Source organism: Notolabrus celidotus, chromosome 24 (assembly GCF_009762535.1).
Source record: "Notolabrus celidotus isolate fNotCel1 chromosome 24, fNotCel1.pri, whole genome shotgun sequence".
Taxonomy (NCBI): domain Eukaryota; kingdom Metazoa; phylum Chordata; class Actinopteri; order Labriformes; family Labridae; genus Notolabrus; species Notolabrus celidotus.
The window spans coordinates 6,138,829-6,161,921 of NC_048295.1; the positions used below are offsets into that span (position 1 = coordinate 6,138,829).

A 23,093-nucleotide genomic window follows, 5' to 3' on the forward strand; every position below is an offset into this window, starting at 1 on the left:
CCTGTAAATTGTTATTATTTACCTGTATTATTATTTACCTGTAAATTATAATTTTCCTTTAAATCATTATTTACCTTTAAATTGTTCCTCCAGTAAGGATATCTGATCAGATTAAACAAACCTGAGATTCTGATCCAGTTTCTGGTTCCTGTGCTGAGACAGACTGTAGTGTTAAATCCCTGTTAGAGGAGAGAAAACCAGGTTTTTAACTGTAAGAAGTTCCTGTTTCATTCTCCTCATTAATTGTCCTCCTGTGTGAAACATCATTTATATTATTGTCTCATTATAATCCTGATAATGGGCCAGCATTAGTCTCCTGCAGAGTCTGTAATAAACAGTATAATACAGTCAGTGCTTTCCTGCAGAGCCTGAGCAGGAGGCTTCAGATCACACCTGCAGTCTGACTCTTTGCATGATTAAAGGTTTGATTTATGACCCATTCATCTGTTTGGAGTAAAAGGATGTCTGTGATTTGTACAAACGTGACAGAAAAACCATCTGACTTTAGATGTTTTCTGTAAATTGGCACAGATTAGACCTCGGGATTAAATATATGAATGACACTGAAGGAGTCCTCGTTTCTTCAGAGTCACTGAGATCAGTGGACGAGTAGAGCCACCTGCAGGCTGAGACCATAAACTGCACACACACACACACACAGTAGGAGAAATGGGTCTCTATTTGTCAGACTGAGATGTTTAGAGAGAAGAAAAGGAACACAGTAAACAAGTAAATTCAGATATTAATCCATTGTTTTCTAAAGTTCTTCTTTAATCTCACTGGATTAAATTAACAGTTCACACTTGCTGTCTCTCTAACAGTATCTTTCTGCACATTAGCTACATCTGGTGGCAGGCAGAGCAACAGCAGCATCCAGTAAGCACAATCAGGACTCCTCTCATGTAACAGGAACATCATTTTTTAAAGTACACCGTTAACATGTAACAGTGAGTCAGTTACTTTTTAAATGGAGGTCAGTGACTGAAACACTTTGTGTCTCAGGTTCACCTCGCTCCGATAAACATCTGTCCTCAAACACAAGATTTCATCCAATCAGCAGAATGCGTCATGACCTCTGACCTCTTGTACCTGCTCTCTTTCCTCCTCATCCTCACAGACACAGCAAAGTTTTAAAGTGTTTATATTTAAAGAACACATCTGTTTCATTTACCTGAATCTCACGTGAATGAAAACGGAAAGGTGGGACAGGTAGACAGGTGGGACAAGTGAGACAGATGAGACAGAGTACTGAGCTAAAATCTGATCATTCATAACTCTGTGAGTGTGTGTGTGTGTTGACAGTGAACTTGTTGTTCAGGTTTGATATAAGGAGACGTCTCAGAGGGCTGAGGTCACCAGGAAGTTCAAACAGGTTCAAACTTGTTATACAAAATGTATCACCTCCTCTTAGTTTCTTAATCAAACTACATTAAAAGTCTCAGTTTCACAGTTAGAGTCCCATACACTCCGACACACACTGTGAACAACATACATGATGCATAGTGCAGTAAGTCAATGTGTGTGTACAGTGTGTGTCAGAGAGACTCCATTCCTGTTCAGGTTGATGTCCTCTAGTTTCTGAAAAGTGCAAAATCACAGTGTGTGGGCAGAAAACAGTGCTGACATGTGAAGGTCACGCAGGGCCTCAGTAATGGGTAATAAGGTTTAAAAAGTCCGTCCACACACACACAAACACACACACACACACACACACACACACACACACACATACACACATATAGACACACACACACTGAGTTTTATAAAATCTGTCAAGTCAGATGGTGTTCACGTTCCCTTCACACACACTAAGAGTGAGCATGCAGGTAACTGCGTGTGTCATTATTGTCGTTATGATTGACAAAGGTGAATTTAAAACACTTGACCTGCTCCAGCGCGAGCTCTTTCCTCCTCCAGGTGATGATGATGAAGAAGGTGACGGTGGGTGGGGCTCGCGTTCCTGTTAAGAGCGCGAGGATCCTGCAGACAGCGGTAGTGTGACAGTGAACTCACCTGGGAGAGAGTGGAAGAGCGCACGCGGAGGAAAGCCTGCAGGTAAGTCTCGTGTTTTTCACTTTATAAAAAATCGCGCGAGACGATAGTGTTCACCTGAACGTTTATTATTTTTTTTTATTGTAAGCCTTTATTTTATAAAAAAAGAAAAAGAAACATTAAAGATAATTTTCCGGAAGTTTGAACGGGTCTCAGTTTGAGGATATGATTAAAAAGTTCACTCTCTGCATAGAGGACAGAGCAGACTGATGTATTTATATCACTAACAGAATGAAAGAGCTTCAGCTCCACAGACTCAGCAGGACTCTGCATAAGAACTCTTGAAAATATCAGTTTTTAAGAATAATCAGATTAAACTAAAGATTGAATCCTTATTAATGTCCTGAGACACAGAAGAAGTCTGAGGACAGGAGAGACAGGAGAGACCATATAACACAGGCCGGTCTCCAGAAACACATGGAGGTCTGCATTACAGCATGAGTCAAAGCTGCTCACCTAAGTTGTCCCAGCTCTCACTCTAATGACTCTCTGTTATATAATCTAAAGACCTCAGCACAAATTCTCCAAAATCAGGAAGTGACATCACACTCCACCTGACTACATTTGGCGAGTCAGTCTGTTGCAGCGCAGGTTCAGACAGTCCGGGTTCACACAGTCAGTCCAGGTTCAGTCGGTTCAGGTTCATGCACTCCAGGTTCAGACAGTTCAAGTTTAGACAGCCAGGCCAGGTTCACACAGTCAGTCCAGGTTCACACAGTCAGTCCAGGCTCAGACAGTCCAGGTTCATTCAGTCCAGGTTTATACAGTCAGTCCAGGTTCGGTTCAGACAGTACAGGTTCCATCAGTCCAGGTTCATACAGTCAGTCCAGGTTCACTTCAGACAGTCCAGGTTCAGACAGTGCCAGTTCAGTCAGTCCAGGTTCAGACAGTCCGGGTTCACACAGTCCGGGTCATACAGTCAGTCCAGGTTCAGACAGTCCAGGTTCAGACAGTCAAGGTTCAGTCAGTCAGTACAGGTTCAGCCGGTCCAGGTCAGACTGTCAAGGTTCAGACAGTCAGTCCAGGTTCAGACAGTACAGGTTCAGCCTGTCCAGGTCAGACAGTCAAGGTTCAGACAGTCAGTCCAGGTTCAGTCAGTCCAGGTCCCATCAGTCCAGGTTTAAGGTTGTTTGTAGCTTCAGTGTTAATTTTTCTCATGTTTGTGTTTTTTAGGATCCAGAGGTCTGATGTTTTCTGTCACTCTGTAAGCTGCCATACCACAACTCTGACTCCTGACCAGGATCAGAACAACCTTTAGAAAGTCATTTTCCCGGGACACCAGAGAACTACAAACATGGCGACCACCATGGAAGCTGCAGACATCGCCATAGTAGCGATCTACTTCGTCGTGGTGTTTGCGATCGGTTTCCTCGCCATGTGGAAAGCCAATCGCAGCACTGTCAGTGGGTACTTCCTCGCCGGTCGCTCCATGAACTGGGCGGCGATAGGTGCGTCTCTGTTCGTCAGTAACATAGGGAGCGAGCATTTCATCGGACTGGCTGGATCTGGTGCTGCTACCGGGCTCGGCGTGGCGGCGTGGGAGTTAAATGCTCTCATGCTGCTGCAGCTATTGGGCTGGGTGTTCATCCCGGTGTATATTCACTCAGGTGTGTACACCATGCCGGAGTACCTGTTCAAACGGTACGGCGGGAGGAGGCTGAAGGTGTACTTTGCTGTGTTATCCCTTGTCATGTACATCTTCACCAAGTTGTCTGTGGATCTCTACGCCGGAGCTTTGTTCATTCAAGAGTCACTGGGGTGGAACCTCTACCTGTCAATTATCCTCCTCATCGCCATGACAGCGCTGATGACGGTCACTGGAGGTCTGGTTGCTGTGATCTACACGGATACGGTCCAAGCTCTCCTCATGATCTCTGGAGCTCTGTGCCTCACAGGAATCAGCCTCTACAAAGTGGGAGGACTGGAAGGTCTGAGTCAGGTTTAACCCATCGACACCTTCAGATTAAAGAAAGGTACCTATTCGTTACAACGTAAACCATGTCCTACTGCGTCGTTTCAGGGGTCTGGACCAAGTACATGGAGGCGTCTCCAAACATCACCGCCATCTTACTGTCTTCACCCAACCTGACGTACTCTGAGTCCTGCCACGATCACCTCCACCCACGGCCTGATAGTCTGAAGATCCTCAGGGGCCCAAGGGACCCAGACCTGCCCTGGCCCGGTTTCTTATTGGGCCAGACTCCTGCCTCTATCTGGTGTGTGTCCAAGTCGGTCCACGTGGGCTTCTAATTGAGTTTTACCTCTATGTTGATCATGAGGACTGACACAGAGTGAGGTAACAGGTGAACTGTGTCTGACTCCACATGTCCTCCCTGTGTTTTCAGGTACTGGTGTGCAGATCAGGTGATTGTCCAGCGGGTTCTTGCTGCGAAGAACATTGCTCATGCCAAAGGTTCCACCATCATGGCCGGCTGCCTGAAGATCCTCCCCATGTTTATAATCGTCATTCCAGGTAAGACCATCAATGCAGGACCTGTGTTAGCATATTTGTTCTCTTTACTAATGGCTTTGAATTACTGAGTGGTGGTGGATGGAAGGTCCCCATCCTTTCAGAAAGAACCACTAGCTGGGACCCTTTAGTGGAAGTCCCAGGAACCTTAGATGCTGGCTCCCCTCAAGGAAACAGCACTGTCGGTAATCCCAGAGGATTGTACTGCTGTGGAAACTGTAAACTCCTGACTTTGGATTTAACAAAGTGTCTGACTTGATGTTTCCAGGCATGATTTCCAGGATCTTCTTCGCCGATGAGTTAGCGTGCATCAGTCCTGAACACTGCATGGAAGTGTGCGGTTCGGCGGCTGGCTGCAGTAACGTGGCGTACCCTCGACTCGTCATGTCAGTGATGCCGGTGGGTCTCCGCGGCCTCATGATGGCCGTCATGATCGCAGCCCTGATGAGTGACCTGGACTCCATCTTTAACTCGGCCAGCACCATCTTCACGCTGGATATTTACAAGATGCTCCGAAAGCAGGCGTCATCCCGGGAGCTGCTGATGGTCGGCAGGTTGTTCGTGTTGTTCACGGTGGTCGTCAGCATCGCCTGGGTGCCGGTCATCATCGAAATGCAGGGAGGACAGATGTTCTACTACATCCAGGAGGTCGTAGATTATCTGACTCCACCCATAGCCGCTCTCTTCCTGCTGAGCGTCCTATGGAAGCGCTGTAATGAAACCGGGGCATTCTGGGGCAGTGTAGTGGGATTTGTTCTAGGAGCTACGCGTCTGATTTTGGCTCTAGTGTACCGCGAGCCACTCTGCAACCAGCCAGATGAGCGTCCATCTTTCATCAAAGATATTCACTTCATGTACGTGGCGGCCATCTTGTTTTGGTTGTCGGCCTTAGTTACAATAGTTGTGAGTCTGTGCACTCCTCCTCCCAGAAAAGAACAGATACTAACCACGACTCTGTGGGGGTTAAACCGGAGGAAGAAGTGGAGAGAGACAGAAAAAGAGAGATCTGGAGAAGACATGAAGCCTCTGAATAACACAGTCCTCCAAGGGAACCTTAATGGAAAGTGTCAAGACCACCTGAGCCAGCCCAAAGACCCTGACACCAAGCCGAATGATGACCATCCAGCCCAGAATGGCAACCACCCTCAGATATCTGGGCCTGGTTTCGTAGAGAGGGGAGAGGACGCAGGAGTGAGGGATGTAAAGGAAGAGGAGGAGGGTTGTTTTGGGGGAGGAGTGATGCAGAGCATGAGGTGTGGGAAGGTTTTGGAGTGGTTCTGTGGTTTTAAAGAGAAGCCTACCGAAGTTCCCGTCCTGACAGTCCAGGAGCAGGAGAAGATGGTGGACAAGCTCCTTCATGAACCTCCTCAAACCCGAATCATCCTGAACGTGGGACTGCTGGTGATCTGCTCGGTCGGGGTCTTCCTCTTCATCTACTTCTCCGTATGAGCTCCATCAGAGAGCCACGACCATCCTCCAGGCAGGACAGGTATACAGGTGAGCGACCTTTCACCTTTTAAACTTTGGTTCTGAAAGAATAGGTCCTCTGTTCTAAGTCACCTATTCTAAGCCACCTGTTCTAAGTCCACTGTTCTAAGTCACCTGTCCTAAGTCCCCTGTCCTAAGTCACCTGTTCTAAGTCATCTTTTCTAAGTCACCTTTTCTTCATCACCTGTTCTAAGTCACCTGTTCTAAGTCACCTGTTCTAGGTCACCTGTTCTAAGTCACCTGTTTGTCTGTTTCATATTTTGACAGCACCTGGATGGATGGATCTGGGTTTTGATGGAGTCTGGAAATCCACATTAAGCTCTTACACAGCCCCCTGCGGACTTTACATACTTGGGTCTTTCAGGGTTTTATTGAAACTCTTCAACAACCAAAGAGTGTATCGTAAAAAACAAGGTGAGCCCCCCGAACGACTGTGTACAATTCCTCAGGTGTGTTTATTTTTCTTGTTGGTTTAACTGAAATTTGCTTTCTTAAATTTTACTGGCAGTGTTTGAATGACTGTTTTTTACTTGAGTCTTTTATATGTGGAGGTGCAGAGAGTAGCGTTTTCTTACATACCTGTTTGAAAGGTGAACACTTTCTTCAAGCTGCAAACCAAGATGTATTGATAACAAATCAGTGATTGAGATCTTTATGTATTTTATATTTCTGTATAAAACTCACCGGATGATTTGAATATATTTGAATATCTGTCATTGTGTTGTTTGTTAACCTGATGTAATAATAATGTACAGCCTGGTTTCAGAGAAAGGGTTTCTCCAGGGTTCAAGCTGTGGGTTTGTACACATTAAAGATTAATCCATGTATAACAGAGTCCTGTTCTTAATTACTGTCTGATCAAGTGCCCGGATCACGCTGATTATCTGCAGAGGAACCCACCTCTGTAATTTAGACTGATAAAACTCTGCTTACAGAAGTCTATATATACGCTATATATACACTCATAAGTACCTCACTCACTCTGTGTTCACCTCAGAGGTGTGAGGTGAGCCCTCACTTGTCTAACTGGTCGTTCTGGTCCAGGTAAGACGTCCCCAGGATCTGAACAGTAAGGTAAGTGTTTGTTTAGTGAATTTTTCTGCTGATAATGACTGTCATTTCATCACTCAAGCAGGTGTGTTTCCCCTGCAGCAGCTGTGTTCTTTCTACATTGGGTGTGTTCCTCCTGCATTTGGTGTGTTCTTCCTGCATTTGGTGTGTTCCTCCCGTATGCAGGTGTGTTCTTCCTGCAGTTAGTGAGTGAGAGAGACTCTGAGTCAGTCCCTCTACCTGGTTACACCTGACCTGATGTTGCTCTCTTTCTTGAATTAGAATACAGAATAATACTGTGTTTAAGTGTGTGTGTGTGTGTGTGTGTGTGTGTGTGTGTGTGTGTGTGTGTGTGTGTGTGTGTGTGTGTGTGTGTGTGTGTGTGTTCCAAAATGTAAGCTGTATGGGAAGAGTGTTGAAACCCTGAGACACACACCCACACACTCCCACGTACATACAGTGTCTTTAATTGCAGACATGCCTGCACTCATTCAACCTCCCTCCCTGGAAACTTACTGAGTGAAGTGGAAAGTTACCCACACACACTCTGTCTCACTCTCACTCACACAGGTGCTCTGTTAAACAACAACACACAGGTGGGGTCAGATCAGGTTGTTTTTCATGTTTTGTTAGTTTCTTCAAATCAATAATCCATCAGTAGTCCAACTTTAATCCTGCAGAGCTGATCTAACAGTGAAATGTCTGTCTTTCTACAGGAGACAGACTGAACACAGGTGAACATGCTTCTTATTAAAGGGACAATTCACTCTTACATATACATATATATTAAAGCTGCTGTTGGTAGTCGTGATATAAACATCAGTTCTGAGAGAGATTTGGAATGTTAACACTACCCCTCTGCTCTCTGCTGGCGTGACCCCTCCCACAAAAGATCATTGTGCGGGTTCTATGAGGAAGTAGTGGCTTCTCAGCCAATCAGAGCGACGTAGTGGGGCCACCACTCGACCAATCAGGACAGAGGGTTGGGGAGTAGCTCTAATTGGTCTGTGATAACGGGAACAAGGGGAATAATAACATTGCTTGATACAAAGGCATTTGGAAAACACAGAAGATTCACCATAATCTCAAATTACTTCACTTACAGATCAGGACTGATTGGTATTATGACCTTTTCTCCAAACCCAGCAGAATAAAAGTACAGTTTTTTACCCCATTCCTACCAACAGCTGTTTTAATAAATATATATATTTTTTAAGATAAATAACCTTTTACTTGAATATTTCCCACTATAACTCTATGTAAATGAACAACATGTATAAAGTGAGAGTTCAGTGGATAGCTCTTTAAATAATAACTCTTTCTAATAAGTTGTTATTTGTTTTTCTTTCTTTAACCGGATGTTTTCGTTCTGGTTTCCTCACTACATCCGTAGCTAAGCTGCAGAGTGAGCCGAGTTTACCCGAAGCTGACGTCAGCCGAGTTTACACGAAGCCGACGTCAGTCGAGTCTACACGAAGTCAACGTCAGTCGAGCTCACACGAGGCCGCCGTCAGCCGAGTTTACACGAAGCCCACGTCAGCCGAGCTTGCACGAAGTAGCAGCCTCGAAGCGCGAACAGAGGGATTCAGCATCACGCTAAATTCAACCTGAGCATTTTTCGAAGTTTGGTTTAAACCGTTGATTTAACAAAGTAACTGTCACCTGACGTCACCACGGCATCGGGACCGAGGCTGCGCAGAGCTAAAATCACATCAACACCCGGCAAACAAAGAGCTCCTTTTTTCAACGACATCATTTTCCCTCCATATTCTATCGTTATGAGTCATGTGGCCGTCGAAAATGTTCACGGTCTCGAGCAGCAGGTAAGCCTATAGTCGTGTTTCAGTGTGTTGGTGCGCTGTGAGGGGATGAAGAGTGCTATAACGACAGGGAGGAAGGTTAGCTTGCCGGCTAGCATGGCGCTAACGGGATGCTATAGTGCTAGCAGAGTGCTGGGTGCGCTTGGATGCTGCGTTCACGGACGCTCGGAGTTTTGGCAACGTTGACATGGTGGCGTTTTAAAAGTTTTAGTCCACGCGTGTCGAACAGCACGGACACTATATATAGCATGAGCGGTAGGTTATTGATGGGGAGCACTCTCAGTGAGACTGTGGGCACATTAGCTAACAGCAGAGTGCCTGATATTGTTTAATAAGTAACACCTCAAACTGCTCTGTCCATTTATTTAACCATGAAGTCAACATTAACTTTGACGTGTTATGCTGAAGCGGATTAGCTACATAATAAAACGTCCTCATATACTGTTCTCCAAGCGACTTGAGGAACTTTCACATGAACTCTTCAGTCGGGAACTGGTTTTTCCTATTTTTCCGACGTCACGTGGATGCAGCGTGATTCTCCAGTCACGTGATCAGCAGCAGACGCAGACGAGCGCAGAAACACAGTTTAGCTAACCTAGCTCTAGCAATGAGACTGAATGTGTTCATATATGCATGTTAATACATATATACAACCCCGAATAAAGCATACATAGTGAAATAGAACATGTCACATTAAATGTAGCCGAGTGTTCCGCTTAGAATATTCTGTATATACTGTCTCAGTTATAACAGAGCTGTATTGGTTCCGTCGGCTCTGCCATGTCAACAAATGGAACGCACCCTCTGTGCACTGCGTTTGTCCTGCAGAGACGAGAATAAGATGGAGCTGTGCGGGGATAGTTGGCGAACAGTGCGGGGTTTAGAGGGCTGACATGCAGACTGTAACAGATTAATGCAGCTTTGAGTTTTTAACCCTTCTCATCTGCGTCACCAGCAACGCAGTGTGTGTGTGTGTGTGTGTGTGTGTGTGTGTGTGTGTGTGTGTGTGTGTGTGTGTGTGTGTGTGTGTGTGTGTGTGTGTGTGTGTGCGTGCGTGCGTGCGTGCGTGCGTGCGTGCGTACGGTAACGGAGGGTACTGTATGTTCTCACAGTGTGTGTATACATAAGTGTTAAAATGATCATCAGCTTATGAAACATTAATAAAAGAGGGTCGTTTCCTGACTATCAAACATGTGTGTGTGTTTCTGATGTTGTGTTTCTAATGGTGTGTTGTTCTGATGGTGTGTGTTTCTGACGGTGTGTGTTTCTGACGGTGTGTGTGTTTCTTTGTGCAGCTTGCTGTCCTGGACTTGAGTGCAGCAGACGGACAGGGTGGAGGGACAAACCGTAAGCAGGTTTTATTAAGAGTGTTCATTTTGTCTGGTGAACACTCATACACACACACTCACACTCACACACACACACGCTCATAAAACACTGAACGTTAACTTCCAGGAGTCAGACAGAGGGTTTTAACACAGCTGCTCCCAACTCCCCATCAGTCTGTTTAATACACACTGTGTGTTCTCATGTGATCCGTATTTACCTTGTTGATCACAGATCAGTGAGTGTCGGTTCCCTGCAGGTGCTTCAATAGTTAAGATCACCTCAGACACAGTGGTTCTAGTTTGTCAGTGTTTACATGATGCTGGACTCTGTCTCTCTCTGTCTGCAGGACGATACATTCCTCCACATTTACGGAACAGCGACGCTCCCACAAATGGTGTGTAGCAGCATCAGTGTAAAGCTGTCCTGTGGAGTTTTCCTATAATAATGATAAGAATAACACAAGGCTAAGACTAGCAAACAGTCAGGGTGAGTCTGTAAACGGACTTTTTGAGTATCCACAGGTCTTTGTTTACGTCCATGTGAGACAGCCGGGATGAGCCTGCTGTCAGCTGGTGATCAGTACATGTGTGAGGGAGAGAGTGTAGAAACAAAACAAAGGTCCCTCATGGCGTGTGTCTGGATGTAAAACTCCACAGGGCACCTTTGTTACCTGCTCCTGTTGGAGATAGAACTGAACTGAAGGTGTGTTTCTGTTCAGCAGGAAACGCCTTTGCTGCGGGTCGACAGGGCGGCTACACCATCGCTCCAACGCCAACCTGTAAGTGTGTCTGTGATTGGACTGACCTCTACACTGTGATACATTCAGCATGTTTGAATCAGACTAATGCACACATCTAGGATCTGGGCGATAATTCGATAACAATAATTATGGTGATTAGGGATGGGCAATAATTCAATACATATTTAGATTTATTTAAACCTGTAGTTACACCCCCAACCACTGGAAAGGGAGGGGGCGCTAATGTGTCTTAAACGCTTGTTGCCACCCAGCATTAGTCAGAAGAAGAAGACGGCATTGAACAGCCAATCATGTCGCAGGGTGAGAGGTAGGCGGGGCTTAAAGATGTAAAGCAGAGTCGTTAGTCTGACACTGTGTAGACTCTGCGTTAAATATTAACTCAATACACTTCATCATGATAACATCTTATTCAGTATCGCCCAGCTCTACACTCGCCTCATGTTCACTACCATCTGACAGAGACAGAGAGACAAGGTTCCCTCCTATGGGACGCTGCCTCCCTCCATCTTTAGGAAGATGATCTGTCCCCGGTCTATCATTATCTAAGACCTGAATCTGACCTGTCAATCATTGTGCTGTCATGCAGACGGCTGGGATGGTGGACGAAACAACTTTGTCAATGGATACCATGACAACCGCATGGCGGGCGGGAACTCCTTCAGCCGCGGCCCGCCCAGAATGGAGCGGGGTCGAGGAAGCATAGGAGGAGGTTATCGCGGCAACAGAGGAGGGGCCTTCAACCCCATCAACCCTGCTCAGCCAATGGGATTCGCCGGCTACGAAAACAAAGGTGGGAACTTCTATTAGTCATTGAGAGCACTTTTTAAATTCCGTGTTTCCACCCTCTGATTGACCCGCTCCTCTGGAAACAGACGCAGGAGGCTGGAACACAAACAAAGACGCCTACAGCAGCTTCAGCAACAACAGAGGGAAATCTGCTTTCTTCAACGACAGAGGAAACAACAACAGAGGACGGTGAGACGGCACAAAGAGTTAATGTCAAACAGAGAACTCCTGACTGTGTGTGTGTGTGAGATGTGTTGGGTAAACTGAAGATTCATGTTGATTTATTGAACACCTGTGTTTTCAGTCAGTAAATTAGAGTACATTACAGACTTCACTTTTCCACTGATGTCAGGGGTCATTCACAAAGTACCAGAAGTCCACCAGGGACACAAATCCTGCGTGAAAACCTATAAAGCCTAACCTGTCTCTGTCTCTCTGTCTGTGTGTCTATCTCCATGTCTCTGTCTGCACCTCCGTCTCTCTGTCTCTGTCTCCGTGTGTCCTTAGGTTTGATCAAGGGGGATTTGGAGGAGGAGGAGGTAATAGCCGCTGGGTGGAGGAGCCCCGAGATGAAGGAGACTGGTCCAAACCGACTCCACGAAACGAACGACTTGAACAGTAAGGCTGGTATTATATGAACAAATTCAGACCATTTTAATCTGGTCCAGTCTGGTTTAATCTGACTGTCTCGGACTTCCTGTCTGTTCATGAAAAGTCTTTACACTGTTGGTTTAGAAAACAAAGAATTGAAAAATGTGTATTTTTATTGTTACAATTGTTATTATTTTTCTTCATAACAAAAACATCTGTGTGTGTGTGTGTGTTTGCTTTTCAGTGAGCTGTTCTCTGGCAGCAACACGGGGATCAACTTTGAGAAATATGATGACATTCCTGTAGAGGCCACAGGACAGAACTGTCCTCACCACATCGAGAGTGTGAGACAAGCATTCATTCTCACACACACAATCAAACACACGAGCATGCAGGACCTTTGAGGTTTTTCTAATGTGTGTGTTTGTGTGTAGTTCCAGGATGTGGACATGGGGGAGATCGTCATGGGGAACATTGCTCTGAGTCGTTACACCAGACCCACCCCTGTTCAGAAATACGCAATTCCTATCGTCAAATCAAAGAGAGACCTGATGGCTTGCGCTCAAACAGGTAACATTTTACAGCTGCACACTATCACCATGACAAAAAACCGTTACACATCGATCAGAATGACTGATGAGTGTCTTTGCAGGTTCTGGAAAGACTGCAGCGTTCCTCCTGCCCATCCTGAGTCAGATCTACACGACCGGACCAGGAGAGGCTCTGAACGCATCCAAAGCCACTGGACAGGTGAGCTATCGCCTGTTTAATCAGCCTATACAACATACTTCAACAGACCCTCGAAGTCCTCTGGTGACCTCTGCTGTCAGCTCTAATGTTCTGTCACTATTGTGCTGTTTTGTTCTGGTTGTGTTACAGGAGAATGGGAAGTATGGGCGACGTAAGCAGTACCCTATGGCTCTAGTGCTGGCTCCAACCAGAGAGCTGGCTCTGCAGATCTACGACGAGGCCAGGAAGGTACACTCTCACACCCAAACGCAGCACTGCTTCTACACACTGAAACGCACACACGCGCACACACAGCCTTTCCTCACACTGAACAACAGCTCCCTAACTCTCTCTGTGGTCTGTTGTCAGTTTTCGTATCGGTCCAGAGTCCGGCCCTGTGTGGTGTACGGTGGAGCAGACATTGGCCAGCAGATCAGAGACCTGGAGCGAGGCTGCCACCTGCTGGTTGCAACTCCTGGACGTCTGGTTGACATGATGGAGAGAGGAAAGATTGGACTAGACTACTGCAAGTAAGACACACACACGCAGGAGAAGAAACCGGTATGAACGGATCAATCTGAAATGTTTTTGTGTCTGATCTCATTTATGTGTGACCTCCTTTAGTTACCTGGTCCTGGATGAGGCAGATCGGATGTTGGACATGGGGTTCGAGCCTCAAATCAGACGTATCGTCGAACAGGACACCATGCCCCATAAAGGAATCAGACAGACCATGATGTTCAGTGCCACCTTCCCCAAAGAGATCCAGGTACATTAACACACACACACATCACCTGCAGGATGAGCGTCACAGGGCGTCAGTCTGAATCTGTTTGACCTCACCTTTTAAACTCCGTGTCCCCACCTCAGATCCTGGCCCGAGACTTCCTGGAGGAGTACATCTTCCTGGCGGTGGGCAGAGTGGGCTCCACCTCTGAGAACATCACCCAGAAGGTGGTGTGGGTGGAGGAAAGCGACAAGAGGTCCTTCCTGCTCGACCTGCTCAGCGCTACAGGTGAGGGGAGGGCAGAAATACCGGGGGGGGGGGTAATACCACGGAGTGAGCTCAGTAAACCCTGACTCTCTTTGAGTAAGCGGGCTCGACAGACCCCGAAGCTCTAGGTTTAATGAAGCCGGTTATGAACTTCCTCCTTTCGGCTTCACTGAGCGCGCTCACATGAAAGGGGGCATTAAGTGTGTCATTTGACGTTAGTGCTGTAGTCTGAATCCAGAAGATCCAGAGGAACCTACGGGACAAGGGAGCCCAGGGACTTCAGAAAGGTCTATGGTTAGTAACACTAATGGGACAGGAAGAGTTAAAGTAAGAGACAGACATAGAGAGAAGAGAGAGGGAAAGACAGGATCCCAGTGTGTCAGTTCCCCAGCTAGTTTAAGTCTATAGCAGTCTAAGCCTATAGCAGTCTAAGCCTGTATCAGTCTAAGCCTATAACATCATAACTATAGCACACACACATCCAGGTGTAGTGAAATGTTCACCTGTTGGTGGTCTGGTTTTATTTAAAGTCATCCCCAGTGAGGTTCAGGACTCTTCTGGAGACGCCGTAGAGAAACCCGGTAAGCTGGTCAGAGTATAAATACATCTATATTTTTATTATTCTGCCTGCTCTGTCGCACACACTCTTCATGTTTTTTGGGTGACTGTGATTCATTTTGAATGAAACGTGTTTTTTTTTTTTTATTTCATGGTTCAGGTTTGCCTGGCTGATCTCAGACCCGCCTGCCGTGATAACGTTTTTTCATTTACGTTCCGTTTTGTTGTCGTGGAAATGTTTTTATTGATTTGGATAGAAATCAGAGGATCGGACTCTGTTCGTCACAGCCGCCATTCTTTAGTTCAAGATTTCATCCACACGCTTCTGCTGCCTGCTGCTCGTCTTTGTTCACAGTAAAACATTGTCTTGGTTTGTGGATATTTAAAGTGCATGTTACTGTGTATCACACACACACACACACACACACACAAAAGACTAACAGCAGTGTTGATCAGGATGAATATCTGAATGAGCTGCTTTCATGATTTAACAGATTGGTTGAGCAAAAGAAAATTTACTCTTCACGGTTATTATTATTATTTTAATTGACAGTATTGTAATTATTTTTTAATTATTATTAAAGTTATCTTTATTATATGTATTGCTATTGTTATTATAGTTATTATCATATTTTTATTATGATTAGCATTATCATTGTTATTATAATGATATTGTATGTATTTTCTTTTTTAATTATTATATTTATTTTTTGCCATATTTATTATTATTATTTTAAAGGTCAGTATTATTATTTTGCTATTGTTATTATTATTGATTTAACTTTATCATTGTTTATTATTATATTAGTATAATTGATATTATTTTAATGGATAGTTCTTGTTATTGCTATTGTTATTTCTTTTCTTTTGTAATGGTCATTATTATTATTATTTTTATTAGCAGCATTCGATGGGAGAGCCCTGAAGGAACCCTTAGCTTTTTTACTTCTTTCTGTCTTCCTTTCCTTCCTTCTTGCTCCTAACGAATCACACATTTAGAGGCCTTGCATTTTCTTCCTAAATTTACCAAATTGGAAATTGAGGGTTGAGCGTCTGATTTCAGCGATATACAGGATGTATAGTTGGAAAAACTTGCCCGCTATACTAGCAATGAAGTGTATCCTCACTGTGATCAGGAGATGGGTCAGGTTTTTGAAGCTGATGTGAGGTGTGTGTGTTAACAGACATTTTATGTGATCAGCATGGCTGCTCAGATTCAGAAAATTCAAATCAAATCACAACAAGTGTCACCTTAAGTGTGCACTGTATTTTTAACATTTTCACAGCTGACAGCCTTCAGACAGCCAAACACAGTGAAATTATGTGTGTGTGTGCGTGTGTGTGTTTCATTCTTCTCATCTCAGTCACTTCCCCATCAGAGAGGAACAGAAGAGTTAAAAGCTGATCATCAAACCACACACGCCCTGTTGTGGAGTCTGATCTCAGCTGTAAGATAAAACGCTGCAGACTCAAAGTAAGGTGTGCTGTCTCTCTCTCTCTCTCTCTCGCTCTCGCTCTCGCTCTCGCTCTCTCTCTCTCTTGCTCTCTCTCTCTCTTGCTCTCTCTCTCTCTCTCTCTCTCTCTCCCCCCATCAGGTAAAGACTCTCTCACGCTGGTGTTTGTGGAGACTAAGAAAGGAGCGGATGCCCTTGAGGACTTCCTGTACCGCGAGGGTTACGCCTGCACCAGTATCCACGGGGACCGCTCCCAGAGGGACCGAGAGGAGGCGCTGAGCCAGTTCAGATCAGGGAAATGTCCAATTCTGGTCGCCACAGCGGTCAGTGAGCAAAGAAACTCCAAGACACATAAGTCAAATATATATACAGATCAGATGAGGTGTGTTTATACTCTGGCGTCTGTCTCCAGGTGGCAGCTCGAGGTCTGGACATCTCTAACGTCAAACACGTCATCAACTTTGATCTGCCCAGTGACATCGAAGAGTATGTCCACCGCATCGGACGTACAGGACGAGTGGGGAACCTAGGTGAGAGTGGAGCTAACGTTAAACCATTAGAAGTGTGTATTTCCTGCGTGTGTTCTAACAACTTTCTGATCCCCCCACAGGCTTGGCCACGTCCTTCTTCAACGATAAGAACGGGAACATCACCAAGGACCTGCTGGACATCCTGGTGGAGGCCAAACAAGAAGTGCCCTCATGGCTGGAGAGTCTGGCTTACGAGCACCAGCACAAGAGTACCAACAGAGGACGCTCCAAGAGGTACAGACACACACACACACGTTATGTTTCACATCACAGTCAACGGTTTAAACCTGCAGTGAAGTTAACTGTGTATTTATCTTCTCCTCCAGGTTCTCCGGTGGTTTCGGAGCCCGTGATTACCGTCAGACAGCCGCAGGAGGAAACGCTGGAGGATTTGGAGGACGTGGAGGTCGAAACCAGGCTGGACATGGGGGAAACCGAGGCTTTGGAGGAGGTAGGATTTAGGATGATAGTGCAGACGTAAACAGTGACACTCATAGAAGAACCAAAACTCCATCTACGACTTTGATTGGTCTAAATTCCCCCTGTTTCCCTCCTGTCAGGTGGTTTCAGCAACTTCTACACCAGTGACGGATACGGAGGAAACTACACACACTCTCAAGTTGACTGGTGGGGCAACTAGGGTCCTTCTCCCTCTCTCTCCTTCATCCTTCCATCTCTCCTTCATCTATCATGGTCTCTGTCTTCTCTCCTTGCCGGTCTGATTCTCTCCACTTCTCTCCTCACTGGTCTCCTTCTCTCCTCACTGGTCTCCTACTCTCCTCACTGGTCTCCTTCTCTCCTCCACATCAAGAACCCTGTGCATGTTATTAAAGTATTTATACCCATTTATATATCCCTTCTGTGCAGTCACACCTTTGTTTTACGTACTGTTTTTATTTCTTTCTTTGTAAATCTTGAACACGTTATGAGGTCATTCTTTGATTTTGTTATTTTTTAACACAAGCTTTAGATTAACTAGCTATCTTCAAACTAGCTCTACATTTTTCCTTCTTGGGGGGAGTGCTTAAAAAGAACCCAGATAAAACTGAATGTGTGTTTTTTTTTTTTTCTTTAACCCTAGAGGACCATATTTACAGAGCAGCCGTGAAGGAAACACACTTCTCTCCGTCACTTTTGAGTTTTAGCTCTTTGTGTTTTATTCTGGTTTTATGCAGAAGCTTCAAACGTCATGTTTCTCAGTAACACATCGCCATGTTAAAAATCACCAACCAACACTTTTCTAAAATATATCTCGGAGAAAATCTGACTAAAACATGTCTGAATATGATCTACAACACGTCTGAGGAGTTAGAACACGTCTGAGTTGAAATACATCTGAGTTAAAATACATCCGATGAGTTAAAAGAAGTCTGATGAGTCAAAACACATCCGAGTTAAAACACGTCTGATGAGTCAAAACATGTCTGAGTTAAAATACATCTGAGTAAAAATATGTCCGATGAGTTCAAACACATCTGAGGAGTTAAAACAAGTCTGATGACTGAAAACACATCTGTTAAAAAGTTAAAAACATCTGAGTTAAAACACGTCTGATGAGCTAAAACCTCTGTCGAGTTAAAACACATCTGATGTTAATCTGACTTACATTTCTCAGAGACTGAAACAAAACTTTTTTCATGTTTTTTAATTTGAAGACGGTTTGGGTAATGATTTTCTGATTTAATGGGACAGATGTCCACCAGAGAGTCTGAAGACAAACTAAACTCTGACGTTTGAGGATCATTCGTTTTTGTACTGTGCCTTTAACAATCTGAACTGTATTTTTGATTTTATGCCATAGCACATGCACATCTATCAGCCAACTGTGACTAAACACAATGTGTATTCAATGTCATTTATGAAGTCAACCATGTTTTCTTCATTTGGAAGGAATTAACTAAATCAAACCTTGGCAAAAAAAAAAAATCTGAACTCAATCTGCGATGAAGAAACTCGATTCTAAATCTTTGTAGTGAACTCAAACTCATCAGAGCGATGAGCTGATGAAGCATTTACCCACTGTGAGCACAGAGAGGCATTCAAATGAGATCATTTAACATCGTCCTCAGTCCTCTTTGAGAGGGCTGAGGGGGTTCAGCAGTGGTTAAATGCTTTCAAAGGATGAGGTCCAAAAAGCTCAGTCTGAGCATCCTAACACCCAGATCCACCACCAGACTCTAGATCTTAGACTACAGTCTAACTTTAGTCTGAGACCCAGACTATAGTCTGGTATCTTGACTTCAGACTGAGACCCAGACTACAGTCTGATGTCTTGACTTCAGACTGACATGCAGACCACAGTCTGATATCTTGACCTCAGACTGTCACGCAGACTACAGCCTGACATCCTGACTTCAGACTGAGACCCAGACTTCAGTCTGATATCTTGACTACAGTCTGATATCTTGACTACAGTCTGATATCTTGACTACAGTCTGATATCTTCACTTCAGTCTGATATCTTCACTTCAGACTGGATGTCATTATGTCTGGGTGTGTGGTGGTGCCGTGTTGCTCTGAGTGAACGGACTCCTCGTCCTGTTCAAACATCAAACTCTGGATCCAGAAATCGTCCTTAAAAGAAAAGCAGCTGAAGAGTTCAACATGTTGTGGCTCACTCTATCCTGGACGGTTTCATGAAGAGTCTGAACTGAAACCGGTCATCCAGTTATCTGTCAGGTGTTGAGATGAATGAAGGTCAGAAAGTTCAAAGGTCACAGCAGGATCAGATAGGTTAGGGAGGAGGTAAAGCCTCCTCTAACGCAGGTTCAGACCTGTGTTAGAGGAGCTGATCAGTCCCTCACCTCACTAAGTCTGGGTCTAACACGGGGCCATCAACTAAAGTTTGTTAGTAAACTAGTTATCTCAATAGTTACCTGGTTAGTTTGTTAGTTACCTGGTTAGTTCAGAGTCTTGGTCCTGATCTCATTATGCAGCTTTGATTCTTGTTTAGTCTTCTCATACCCATACTCAGATTAAACCACGCACACACACTCGTTCACACAGTGACGCCACTTCAGTGTTTGTGTTCTGAGTATCACCCCTCTGAATGCTTGTGACATGTTAGCAGTTAGCAACATGATTTATGGCGCCATTTTGAGTTTTCAACCCAGTCTCTGAACAGAAACTCAGATTTCGTGTCGGGACAAAGAGGGATCCGATTTTGAGTTAGTAAAAGTCAGACTGAAGCTTATCACTCAGATTTTGCTGGCATTGCTAAAGACACATAATTTAGCTTAGCACAGTGAGGTAGAGGACAGATTGTGAGGGCTAATGTAGGACTGTCAGCTGGTTGTGCTGTGAACCAGACTAGAGATAGAAGAGGAACCCCCCCATCACTGATTTTATCACCTAAGACATATTTTTATTAAACAGGAATGATCCCTGACCGACTTTGATGTGTCCTATAACCGTCTGAGTTTGAAGGTTGAAGATTATCCTGCACGACAATCACAGATTAGCATTTTATTTCTTTAAACATTAAACCACAACTTATAAAAGTCATAGCTTTACTCACCTGTAAAAGTATGTGTTATAGTTTTATGTCCCTCCCATATGTAGCACAGGGGCTAACTGCTAGCTAACAGTTTTACATCTGAATGAATGTGAATGACTATCCTCCGTAAGCCCCGCCCACACTTCCTGAGGTAGATCAACACCAACCTGACAGACTCTTAATTCAGTCTCGGTAAATGTTAATGTATAGAGTTTGGTATGATGTCACAGACGGCAGGACACAGTGACAGTCAGTATGGACACCATGTCTTGCCCTCTACTGACCACCAGGGGGCAGACACATAAAACATCAGCAGGAGATAGTTCCAGAGCTCAAACTGTGCAGTTTGTCTTTCCAAAACCTCTCCCTACATGCGTAACCTCTGTTTGCACGCTTGAGTGGAGGGTCCTCCAAAGCCTGAGAGACCCTCTGATAGCAAGTCTGCACCGATGCTGGATTCATGACCAGGTGTCAAGCCGTTCATCATGGGAGACGCGCCGCAAATTCAAGTTCTGTTTTGTAACGACGCCGACAGAAACCGCTTTTATAAAGATATAAATAACTCAGTCACAGATGTAAGAAACTAAAGGTTTTACATATAGGCTGTTTTGATTACGATGCGTTGTATTTTCACGAGTCAGCTGTTTGGTTACGATGCGTTTATTTAATTGCGATGCGTTTCATTTTCACGAGTCAGCTCTGAAGTAAGAGGCATTTGATTTTCACGAGTGAGCTATATGGTTACGATGCGTTTTATTTCGTAACGATGCGTTTTATTTTCACGAATCAACTGTTTGGTTACGAAAGCATTTTATTGTATTTTCACAAGTAGGCTGTTTTACTAACGATGCGTTTTATTTGGTTATGATGCGTTTTATATTCACGAGTTAGCTCTGAAGTTACGATGCGTTTTATTTAGTAACAATACATTTTATTTTCCCAAGTAGGCTGTTTTGGTTACGATGCGTTTTATTTTTACGATACAGCTGTTATAGTTACGATGTGTTTTCTGTTTTTACGAATCACTTGTGTAGTTACGATACGTTTATACTTCAGAGTAGGCTGTTTGGTTACGATTCGTTTCAGTTTCACGAAAATAAGCAGATTATAAACTTGAGGTGCGGCCAAAGAAGATGTTGTGTATTTCTCGTACTCTGGAGGGTTTTTTTTGAATCTGCTGAATGAATTTATGTGAACTATTTATTATTTGCGCGATAAGTTACCATCGTACATAAAGTTCCTGCCTCTGTAGTTCGAGGAGTGTGACTTGTAACAGAGTGCACTCGATATCTGAGTGGAAGCAGGGAGGGACTGTTTTGAGAAAGGGCCACACACACACACATATGCAAAATGTGTGTTTACATTCTTTATATACACACACTGATTTACCCGTTAGCTTTGATTATTATCGCTAACATACGAAGAACATTTAACTATCACTGTGCCTGATAAATAGAATTCGTCCAAAATGTTCGTGTCCAGAGTTATAGATTTATTTCGGGACGTTTTTTTAAAAGAGAACGTTTTTAATCATCCGCAAAGAGATGAAACCTGAGAGACTCGTTTCCATCGTCAGGTCGCTAGTCTGAAATATTACCACGTCAATGCTAAATACGACCTGCGATATAACACACAGGTGATCACGTCCCCTGTAGTTCCTCTATAATAAGTTAGCTCCGTTGTCACAATCAGCACTTTAGTTTTCAGGTCTTTGAACATTTTCAAAACCTTTCAATGCCTTAAATTCCAGGTGATACCCTGTGAAGTTATAGTCACCATGAGAACATGCTTGTATGGTTTGTGAACACTTCTTGGTGCTACACCAACATTGCTGCGTCAGAAAGACTACAAATCCCAGCATGCTTTACAGGAAGTTACTTTGTTTGTGTGTGAGCATGTCTGTGTGTGTAGGAGTTCTTCCAGGTGTGTGTTTATAGTTTATTTTAGGGGGCGGGGGGGGTATTTGATTATTTGTGTGTGTGTGTTTTTCAGCTGTTCGCACACAGGTGTGTGTGGTTGTGTAGTTTTCGGGAGGTAAAGTATTTATTTTTGTACCTGTAGAGTCGAACACAGCGCCCTCACTAACAGAAACACAGACAGTGTAGGGACGAACGTTGGTCTATTTTTCTGGGGTAGTGTGAGCTTTGAAATGTGAGAGACGGACGAGCTCGAGGTCTCTGCACCATGTCACAAAACACAGAGAGAGGGAAAGAGAGAGAGAGAGAGAGAGATTAAACCGCGCCACACAAAGATAAACGTCAACATTCAAACTGGTTTCTTCTTCTTCATCTGGTTTCATTGATCCTGAAGTCCTCCGAGGGAATCCGCCGGTGTTCCTGTGACATGTCGAGAGACGTCGTGCTCGTGTTTCCTTTAAACTCTCGTTGGACTCAGTCGCCAATAATCACTTACCGCCATCTTTAAAATCGGCAAACTCAATCTGAGACCATGATGCCAAGGTTTGGATTCAAATTTAAAAAAAAATGTTCTGATCTTTTATAAAAAAATAAAAACGTGCAGTACAAAAAAAATCAGATTCTCTCCAATCAGACTTTGATTTTTGATTTCCCTTCCTGAAACCCCCTCGCTGTGAACGTCTTAAGGTCTTTCTCACACAGACTGAACTGTGCTTATCGCTGTGTTGTCGTGATATTTTCAGGTTAGTGTGTCAGTGCTCAGGTGGGACACTCTGACCAATCAGGTGCCAGGTTATTTATGAACTTAATCTCGCAGCAGCAGCAGCAGCATCCGAAGAGAAGTGGAACTGGGCCCGTTGATTGGTCAGACCCCCCCGCAGCACACCTGCCTGTAGTTAGTATTTGCTTTCTGTATTAGTTTAGCTGCAGTTTGCACGAAGAGGAGCACTGCACGAAGAAGAAAAATAAACTGTGCATCTATTCTGATTTTACCACCAATAAAGTTTGGATCTGAAATGCTGACTTGATTTCCTTCTGTTGTGTTTGTGTGTCGGAAACCAACCGCTCTC

The 23,093-nt window shown here is 44.4% G+C and overlaps 2 protein-coding genes across 9 annotated transcripts; both read left to right on the forward strand.

Moving 5' to 3' along the window:
• Positions 1-1,978: 1,978 nt before the first annotated feature.
• LOC117808400 (sodium/myo-inositol cotransporter-like) lies at positions 1,979-6,842 on the forward strand. Its single transcript, XM_034678129.1, has 6 exons — positions 1,979-2,055; positions 3,226-3,980; positions 4,073-4,268; positions 4,398-4,525; positions 4,791-6,019; positions 6,278-6,842. The coding sequence occupies exons 2-5, from the start codon at positions 3,347-3,349 to the stop codon at positions 5,969-5,971; spliced, it is 2,139 nt and encodes a 712-aa protein (XP_034534020.1). The 5' UTR covers positions 1,979-2,055; positions 3,226-3,346; the 3' UTR covers positions 5,972-6,019; positions 6,278-6,842.
• A 1,656-nt stretch (positions 6,843-8,498) lies between these two features.
• LOC117808072 (ATP-dependent RNA helicase DDX3X-like) lies at positions 8,499-23,040 on the forward strand. 8 transcript variants are annotated; one of them, XM_034677520.1, is made up of 20 exons: positions 8,499-8,883; positions 10,176-10,227; positions 10,556-10,603; positions 10,928-10,987; positions 11,556-11,759; positions 11,842-11,944; positions 12,263-12,373; positions 12,591-12,690; positions 12,781-12,916; positions 12,999-13,096; positions 13,226-13,324; positions 13,445-13,605; positions 13,700-13,844; positions 13,946-14,090; positions 14,600-14,650; positions 16,223-16,404; positions 16,494-16,611; positions 16,692-16,845; positions 16,938-17,062; positions 17,172-23,040. In XM_034677520.1, exons 1-20 carry the CDS (start codon positions 8,839-8,841, stop codon positions 17,249-17,251), a joined length of 2,217 nt encoding a protein of 738 aa, XP_034533411.1. In that variant the 5' UTR covers positions 8,499-8,838; the 3' UTR covers positions 17,252-23,040. The 8 variants fall into 8 exon arrangements, with proteins under 8 accessions (XP_034533411.1, XP_034533412.1, XP_034533413.1 ...); XM_034677521.1 differs by having other exon boundaries at positions 10,931-10,987; XM_034677522.1 differs by lacking the exon at positions 10,556-10,603 and having other exon boundaries at positions 8,500-8,883.
• Positions 23,041-23,093: the final 53 nt, after the last annotated feature.